Source organism: Sinocyclocheilus grahami, unplaced genomic scaffold (genome assembly GCF_001515645.1).
Source record: "Sinocyclocheilus grahami isolate Dianchi unplaced genomic scaffold, SAMN03320097.WGS_v1.1 scaffold2112.1, whole genome shotgun sequence".
In the NCBI taxonomy this organism is placed as follows: Eukaryota; Metazoa; Chordata; class Actinopteri; order Cypriniformes; family Cyprinidae; genus Sinocyclocheilus; species Sinocyclocheilus grahami.
This window is the reverse complement of record NW_015507291.1, coordinates 50,389-60,256: the sequence shown is the minus strand read 5'-3', so window position 1 is coordinate 60,256 and position 9,868 is coordinate 50,389. Positions and strand designations below refer to the sequence as shown.

General features: G+C 35.2%; 1 protein-coding gene across 1 annotated transcript in view; it reads right to left on the bottom strand.

Moving 5' to 3' along the window:
* Window positions 1-9,868, bottom strand: part of LOC107574082 (citron Rho-interacting kinase-like) — a gene marked incomplete at its 3' end in the record, with an annotated part of 81,307 nt that overhangs the window by 23,070 nt on the left and 48,369 nt on the right. Inside the window, exons 15-19 of the mRNA XM_016260553.1 lie at window positions 5,224-5,421; window positions 3,642-3,835; window positions 2,690-2,825; window positions 2,366-2,470; window positions 655-795 (exon numbers count right to left, since the gene is read on the bottom strand). Of these exons, the coding sequence (XP_016116039.1) occupies window positions 655-795; window positions 2,366-2,470; window positions 2,690-2,825; window positions 3,642-3,835; window positions 5,224-5,421 (774 nt within the window). The remainder of the gene's footprint in view (window positions 1-654; window positions 796-2,365; window positions 2,471-2,689; window positions 2,826-3,641; window positions 3,836-5,223; window positions 5,422-9,868) is intronic.

Here is a 9,868-nt window from a genome sequence, read left to right as displayed (position 1 = left end):
GAGTGAGTGAGTGAGTGTGTGTGTGTGAGAGTGTGTGTGTGCGTGAGTGTGTGTGTGTGTGAGAGTGTGTGCGAGAGTGTGTATGTGTGTGTGCGAGAGTGTGTGTGAGAGAGTGTGTGTGTGAGTTAGAGTGAGAGTGTGTTTGAGTGAGAGAGTGCGTGTGTGTGTGTGTGTGAGTGAGTGAGTGAGTGTGTGAGAGTGTGTGTGTGTGTGAGTGTGTGTGTGTGTGAGAGTGTGTGCGAGAGTGTGTGTGTGTGTGTGTGTGTGTGAGAGAGTGAGTGTGTGTGAGTGAGTGAGTGAGTGTGTGTGTGAGAGTGTGTGTGTGCGTGAGTGTGTGTGTGTGTGAGAGTGTGTGCGAGAGTGTGTGTGTGTGTGTGTGTGTGTGAGAGAGTGAGTGTGTGTGAGTGAGTGAGTGAGTGTGTGTGTGAGAGTGTGTGTGTGCGTGAGTGTGTGTGTGTGTGAGAGTGTGTGCGAGAGTGTGTGTGTGTGTGTGTGTGTGTGAGAGAGTGAGTGTGTGTGAGTGAGTGAGTGAGTGTGTGTGTGAGAGTGTGTGTGTGCGTGAGTGTGTGTGTGTGTGAGAGTGTGTGCGAGAGTGTGTGTGTGTGTGTGTGTGTGTGAGAGTGAGTGAGTGTGTGTGTGTGTGTGTGTTCAGACCTGGATGTTCTCCAGCTGGTACTCGAGGTCGGTTCTCTCGGTCTTCAGCAGGTCGGTCTGGTCCAGCGCGTCCTGCAGGCCCTGCGTCAGTCTGAAGATGTGTGTCTTCTGCAGGTCCATCTGCTGCTGCAGCTTCCCTTGCTGACACACACACACACACACACATTCATCCGTCAGCCAGAAAAAGAGTGTCCTGTGACCCTTCAGATGAGTAGTTCAAGGGGAAGGTCTCTGATTTCATGACAACATAAATCCCTCACTTTGTCATAGGCAAAGAAAGCTCTGATATCATTGTTGTGTTAGTGGAGAAGCTGTAGTCAAATGTTGATATCAGAGATGCTGAAAGTCTTCTGCGATATCTTGTGTTTATGTTTGTTTTCTCTCCGTTTCAACCGGACAAATTTATCAACATGTCTAGTGATGTTGAAACGCTTGTTTCTGCAGTGATTGTGATGAGCAGATGGGCCTTCACTGTGGTCTGGGACGCATTAATGTTTACAGTGCAAACCTAAAATATCTGTTCACCTTCACAGATGTTAATAGCACGAGTAAATTGGGACAAAAGAGACTTAAAGAATAGCCAGGTGTAAATGTCTAATAATGCAATAAACAAAAAATTAATTAATTTTTTGCATACATACTGCATTTAATGTAGGTTTAAATTTTTTGGGGCATTTTTCTTATTTTATTTTATTACATAATAATTTACAATATTATATTACATTAGTGCCTGTAATTATAATTTAAGAACATTTAAAGTCCATGCCAAAATAAATAAATATTTATATATTTTTTGCATATATACTGCATGTAATATGTATGCTTAAATACATTTTTTTTTCAATTTTCTGATTTTATATATATATATATATATCATATATATATATATATATAGTGCTGTCAAATGATTAATCGCAATTAATCGCATCCAAAATATAAGTTTTTGTTTACATAATGTACTGTGTAACTGTGTATATTATGTATATATAAAGTCACACACATACAGTATATATTTGGAAAATATTTACATGTATATATTTATATTCATATAATTTATATTACATAAATATATCTAATATATAAACATAACATATTTTTCTTAAATATATACATGCATGTTTTTGTATTTATATATACATAATAAATATTCACAGCACACACACACACATATATATCATGTAAACAAAAACTATAGTGCTGTCAAATGATTAATCGCAATTAATCGCATCCAAAATATAAGTTTTTGTTTACATAATATATGCGTGTACTGTGTATATTATGTATATATAAAGTCACACACATACAGTATATATTTGGAAAATATTTACATGTATATATTTATATTCATATAATTTATATTACATAAATATATCTAATATATAAACATAACATATTTTTCTTAAATATATACATGCATGTTTTTGTATTTATATATACATAATAAATATTCACAGCACACACACACACATATATATCATGTAAACAAAAACTTTTATTTTGGATGCGATTAATCACAATTAATCGTTTGACAGCACTATATATTACATTATATTACATTAGTGCCTGTAATTATAATTTAAGAACATTTAAAGTCCATGCATAAATAAATAAATTTCATTTTTGCATATATACTGCATATAATATATGTTTGTTTGAGAATAATTAGAGTCTACAGCTGGTCTCCACACAGATACACAAGTGTGTTTTTCACCTCTTCCATGAGTCTTTGTTTGAGTTCTCTCTCCGTCTCGAGTTTCTGCTGAAGGCTCCTTGCGTTCATCTCCAGCATGGCATGTTTCTTCTCCAGGTCATTGAGCTGAAAACAGCACCACGACACAATAAACAGCACATACACCACAGCAAACAGAAGGCTTTGTTCTTCACAGTGTTCAGCTGATGTGCAGAGCAGTGTTTAATTAATCTCCATCAGCTGTAGCGCTCAATCACGGCTTGTTAAATTCCATAATGGCATGAATATTAATATCGCAGACGGAGGGCCGGTGCAAACTGTTGCGAGTGTGTTTGTGTAACTCACAGTATCAGACAGACTTTCTGCTTTCAGTCTCTGCTCTTTCAGCGCCTGCTGCAAAGCCACGATCTCTGCCTTGTGCTCGCGGACCGCCAGCTCAACCGCCTGCCGAGACTCTGTACTGCGCTGATCCGCTCGCAACCTGGGACATCCAATTAATGAGAAAATAAGAATATTTGCATATAAAAATTATTTACACATTCAAAAGTTTTTTTTTCTGCTCATCAAGGCTGTATTTATTTGATCAAAAATGCACTAAAAATTGTTAAATATTATTAGAATGTAAAATATCTGTTTTCTATGTGAATATCTGTTAAACTGTAAGTTATTTCTGTGATGCGCAGCTGTATTTTCAGCATCATTCCTCCAGTCTTCAGTGTCACATGATCTTCAGAAATCAGTATAATATGCTGATCTGCTGCTCAAGAAACATTTCAGATTATTATCAATGTTCAAAACAGCACAATATTTTTGTGGAAACGGTGATACATTTTATTTTTCAGGATTCACAGATGAAGAGAAGAGTTTATTTGAAATATACATCTTTTTCAACATTATAAATGTCTTTACTGGCACTTTTCATCAATTCAATGCGTCCTTGATGAATAAAAGCATTAACTTATTTTAAAATTGTCAAAATTATGCTTCATTTAAAATATTTTTCATTTCTTTAAAATCATCTTAGGAGACTGAAAAGTTCCTTTAAACAAGATAAGACTCACTCAAATATGTGACCCTGGAGCACAAAACCAGTCATAAGGGTCAATTTTTTGAAATTGAGATTTATGCATCATCTGAAGCTGAATAAATAATCTTTCCCCAGCGACTTAACACTGCTTTTGTGCTGCAGGGACACATACTGTATTTCTCTTAAGCAATCCTAAGCGTTCCTGTACGGAAATAAGTAATAAGTAAATAACTGAGGCTTATGTTTGCGTGGACATGCGAGTCTGTGCACCTGTTCTGCTTCTCGTTGTCCAGCAGTCTCTGCATGTCTCGGGTTCTGCGCTCCGCATGGCTCTTCTCGTCCTCCAGAGCAGATCTCCAGTTCTCCCACTGTCTCTCCTTCTCCAGCAGCTCATCGTTCAGACTCTCCAGCTCCACCACCTGCTCCTCCAGCATGCTGCATGTGGTCTTCAGAGTCTCGATGTTCTGCAAACACAAAAGCATGCCTCAGTATAGTACGAGCGTCCAGCTTCAGCTGGAGCTTCTCGAGTCAAATCTTGACTGATTTTTCATCAAGTAAATGTCAGAATAACCGCAGTAATATCTCCAGATGAACTCTTACTGGACTGAAGCAGCTCAGCTTTACTTGATTCTCCATCAATCATGTTTTAGAGTCTCAAATCTGATCCTCAGGATCTTTTGAGGAGCGTTTGTTTCCAGAAGCTTTACTTTCACTGTTCCTCAGCGGTGGAATGATCTTCACAAGCCTCCAGAACATCTCACATCTTCTGAGGAGCCTTTATTTCTTCAGCTCTCAATCACTGCATTATATGTTTGGAGCATTTCACTCTCATCTCACTGAGACAGATTACTGGAGATATAGAGTGATGATTGATATTTAGATCATTTTATGTCAGTATCTGCTGTACTGTTAGAAAGATCTAATTGATTTACATTACAAGCATCAGAATTTCATCATATAAATATCAGCATCTGCAACAGATTCATATTTTTGAGTCTCAAGCTGAATTCTCACTGTATCAGACTATATGAGCCATAAAAGCCTGATGATCAAACCTTGACAAAAAAACATGACATTTTTTAACATTGTCTACTTTAAAAAAATATTTAATAAAATATTAATATTAATTTATACAGTATTACATTTTTTTTTTTTTTCATTTTGTTGAAGAAATTGTGACTGAAATATATTACTCTTGTACAGTAGGATGTACATTTTAATGTAATACTACTACTAATAAAAGTATTATTAAAAAACGTAAATTTTTAAGGAATATCACACAATTTTGTCCAGCACCTTGTTTGCCCAAAACATTTAAAGGGTTTAATTTTCATTGGATTACAAGAAAAATGTAATTAATGTTTTATGCTTTCATTTGATTACAAAAAAAATAAAAAAGAATCATAAAATAAAGTATTTCATTAAAAAAGCATTTCATAGGGGCCCCTAAAGAATTAAATTTTTTTTAACTTTTAATAACTTGCTGTTAAATTGTACAAGACATGCTTTTTGATTATTTAAACTTTAATTTAACCATTAAAATGGAGTCCAAAAAAATATAAAAACGGAATCCTGAAACATTTCAACGGGGAAAAAAATGGAATTTGACCAAAAAATCTAATAAAATGGAATTTTGGGAAAAAAATCAAACGCATTTCATAGGGCCCTATTTAACGGGTTTCAACAGTGTGTTGAATGGAAAGTGAACTAAGACCAACTAAAACAAACCAGAAACTGATGCAAATCCACTTTTAAAGAACCGTGACTGCATAGAGAACTGGATTGGCTCCACATATGGAGTTAATCTAAAGTGGTTTGAGTGTGCAGAGGATGAGCAGACGTGTTTGCGCACCTGTTTCTGGTTGTTGAGGTGCATCTCTCGGTCGGCCACCTCTCTGCGCAGACGGTCCACGTCTTGACTGAGCTGCAGTCGCTCCTCGCTCTCCACCGTCAGCTCGTCCAGCTGCTTGGACAGGTAGAAGTTCTGCCGGTTCAGCTCGGCGTTCTCCTGGGTCAGCTGGGTCAGCTGCTCCTCCAGGTCCGTGATCACCTGTGACGACACTCACGTCATTCAGCAGCAGCAGCATCCTAATCAATACGCATGAATTCTACCGCAATCACTCTGTATTCTGACACTGCTGGAATATTCCAGATTCATGAACGCTGCGGTGAAAAAGATGGAAATATGAAAATATAAGGGCTCACATGGCAGGGTTTTATAAAAAAAATAGTTTGAAAAGATTTAAACTTAAATAGACAGAGAGCATGTAGAATAGAGATTGAGATTTATAAACCTAATTTAATCAAACATAAGATAATCATGATTCAACAAACAAATACAAGTGTTATTTTTGACTTAAGACTTCAGAAAACTACATTTAAGAGGCACTGAGCATACAAATATTTAGCCAAGTTTATAGTTATATACATATTGTATATACTTTTTATATAATTTTAAAGAAAAACACACATATATATATATTATATATATATAATGTACATACACATTTATTTAAAGAAATAAAAATAATATTAAAAGAAAAAATATAAATATATTTACATATTACAGTATATATTTAAATATTATGCATACAAATATAAACATTTATATTATATATATTAAATATATATATATATAAAAGAAAAAACATAATAATAATAATAATATGTATATGTAAATATTTATATTTAAATATTACAGTATATATATTTAAATATACATACAAATATATAGTGCACATTTATATTATATATATATATATATATTTTTTTTTAATACATATGTATATAAAATGATATATTCTATATATAAGATTTATGTAACTATATAAGTAACTAAATATTTAATACACTTATAGTCACTCTTAACTTAAAATTAGACTGAAAGCAACACTGCCAAGAGCACGCAGCATGCAAATATTACAGCGTCATCATCTCTGGCAGATATGCTGCATTAATTATGCACTGTAATTATCATATAGATGATAGATACAAGACGACAACCGTCAGAATGCAAAAAGTGTGCATTTTTCACATGGAAATTCGTTACTCTTATGGCAAAGCTCATAAAAGCAAAATAAATCCCCGTGCGGGTTTGTTTCCGATGACTTCACTACATTCACTTTCACTTTAATTCACCTACATTCAGCTGCAAAGTGCATGTCGGTTATAACTATATAGCTGTAGCTTTTATTTGATTTTAAATATATAGTTCATTTTTAAATGACATCAAAAGATCTTCCGATTCATAATTGTGACTCTGAAAAAGACCTGAGGTTAAAAACATATCGTAAATATACCGTGAACAGATTTGGACTTCCTTAAATTAAATCATAACTACAAGCCCATGAGATACATAAGGCTGAAGTTATGAGTGAACGGCTGCAGATGGAGAGGTTCTGATCTGGGGTCTGTGATCAGGGATAAATGAGGCATTAAGGTGACTGCAGTGTACATCGATTCTGTCGTGTGCCACTCGGACTCACGGCCAAGAGAAGATGATAGCGGCTGTTTGAATCAATAATTTCTCTCTGAGCTCTCTATCCGATCCCTGAGGATCCTCAAGCTAAACGTGGAGGTTGAAATCCTGCTGGCAAGCACAACACACTAGGGCTGTCAAAATGGCTGAAAAACTAAATTCGAATTTTGTACTTAAATATTATCAATATTCGAATTATATTTGAATTTAAAAGGCATAATTTCAGTTAGGGGGGAAAAAAAGCTTTTGGGCACAAGAGGGCGCATCGAGCAAAATATTACTAATGCACGTTTCTTCAAAGCATAATAAAATAACACGACTATCTTTGAAAAAAGTGCATAATGTTTAAAATAATTTGTATAAACCTTATATAATTAAAATTGCTTAAAGGGGTCCTATTATGCTCTTTTACAAAGTCTTGATTTTGTTTTAGGGGTGTACTAGAACAGGCTCTTATACTAGGTTGTACGAAAAACACATTATTTTTCACATATTTTACATTATTACAACACCTCTCTCACCAGTCTGGCATGAACGGCTCGAGTAGTTCCTGAATCAAATGAAGGCCCGCCTTCTGAAATGTGGGTGCTGTGATCGGTTAGCTGTGCCAGTGTGTGTTGTGATCGGTTAGCTGGGCCAGTGTGTGCTGTGATCGGTTAGCTGGGCCAGTGTGTGCTGTGATCGGTTAGCTGGGCCAGTGTGTGCTGTGATTGGTTAGCTGTGCCAGTGTGCTGTGATCGGTTAGCTGGGCCAGTGTGTGCTGTGATTGGCACCACTCGGCGTCTGGTCAGGAAATGTCATGCCCCTTACCATATCCGCCTGCTAGCTTTAGTGTAAACATTGCATCAAAATCAAATCAATTTGAGCGAGATTTAAACATGGATGATTGTAATCACTCTAAGTTCGTCTGCCTTGGGAAAGCTAGCGTGTCTCCGACATAGTGATAACACTCGTTGCCTTCTCTAGTGCAGCTCAACCAGGTCTCGTCCCATTCGTCGATATTTGTGATATCAAAAATCCCGGAAAATATGCATTGTAGTCCAAATGAGTCGTTCGTTGTAGTAAAAAATATCTATATATTACATAAAATATCTCCTTTTGAAGTGGACTTTGAGCTTTGTAACTTTGCAGATCTTTTTTATGCTCAAAAAGCAACATTACAGACTAACTAAAGTTGAAAAAGTGAAAAAGCATAATAGGACCCCTTTAAACAATTAGAAACAAAACAGCATCACCCATGCATGTATAGTTTAATACAAAGGACCGAAAACCAATCACAGAGTACGTTCTTCATTTAAAAACTTGAGATGTGGTAGGATGGGGGAAAACCGCCATGAAGTCTTCAGACATGTTTTTTAAAAGTGAAGTTGAAAAAGTGAAAAAGCATAATAGGACCCCTTTAAACAATTAGAAACAAAACAGCATCACCCATGCATGTATAGTTTAATACAAAGGACCGAAAACCAATCACAGAGTACGTTCTTCATTTAAAAACTTGAGATGTGGTAGGATGGGGGAAAACCGCCATGAAGTCTTCAGACATGTTTTTTAAAAGTGTAACTTGCATTAATTTTACATGGCTTTCTAAACATGCGGCTCTCTTGTGCGAGACGCGAATGCAATGGTGATAGATGTCCCCCTAGAAAATGCGCTAAATATGCGTTCTGTGTGAACGGCTTGGTTTCGGTTTTGACGTAAACAACATTATCTCCACATTGATTATTCTCTCTTTCTGCAATTTTTTGAATGAACAACGTAGCAGCGCCGCATCTAGTGGCTTCAACTGGATAGACTAACAAAAGCATTAAAATGCGAATGAAAACGAGGTCGAGAGTCAAGTTCAATCGTATTGTCTGTTCAAGTCTGAAAACAGTAAAGTGAAGTAGGTAAAAGTATTAAGTCTGAACCATCATATTCAACCCTCCAGAGCAGTGCAGGGGATTGTGGGAAATCTTAGCGTAGATCAGCACACACTTACCGAGCAGCTGTCCCTCAGTGCGTCAAACTTGCGTTGGATCTCATCTCTGTGGGCCTGCAGAAGGACACACACATGATGTGAATGTGTATCATATAGATATATCTGCTCGAAAGTTCAAAATTCAGTTTCTCAAGCCCATTTTACACCCTCTCTCTGACCTGAACAATTAAACAGCCTGTTTTTGGTTATCGTTGCGTTGGTAATCTCGCTCAGCAGTCTCTCCCAATAATATATCTACTGTAGTATAAATGGTAAAACTCAGTTCAGTCCACAGCAGTATGTAGTATGCAGTATGCCAGGGTTTCTCAAACTGGGGTTAGTGCAGTTCATGAGCTAATGAAAAGCTAACAATTAGTTAAATCATAAAAATTTAAAATTTTAATAAATATTTTTAAATAAAAACCAAATAAAACATAAGATATAAATAATACATTTAGTGTTTACTTTTATATAATATATATTTATACAATAAACATTTTATTTGTTTACCTGCATGTCATGTAACCCAGTATTATTTTAGAATCACTGATGTCCTATTATAGTTTGTATTAACATTTTTCTTTTTTTTTTACATTTTCATTTTAGTTAACGTTTTAGTAATTTTTTAATTAGTTATATATATATATATATATATATATATACACACTACCGGTCAAAAGTTTGGGATTAGTAAGACTTGTAATTTTTTTTAAAGAAGTCTCTTCTGCTCATCAAGGATGCATTTATTTGACCAAAAATACAGAAAAAAACAGTAATCTTGCAAAATGTTATTACAATATAAAAGAATGGTTTCTATTTTAATATCCTTTAAAATATAATTTATTTCTGTGATGCAAAGCTGAATTTCCATCATCATTACTCCAGTATAAAGTGTCACATAATCTTCAGAAATCATTCTAATATGCTGATTTATTATTAGAATTATCAACAGTTGTGCTGCCAAATATTTTACTATTTTCAGGATTCTGTGATGAATCAAAAGTTAAAAAGAACAGCGTTTAAACAAAATATAAATCTTTTCTAACAAATCTTTGCTCTCAC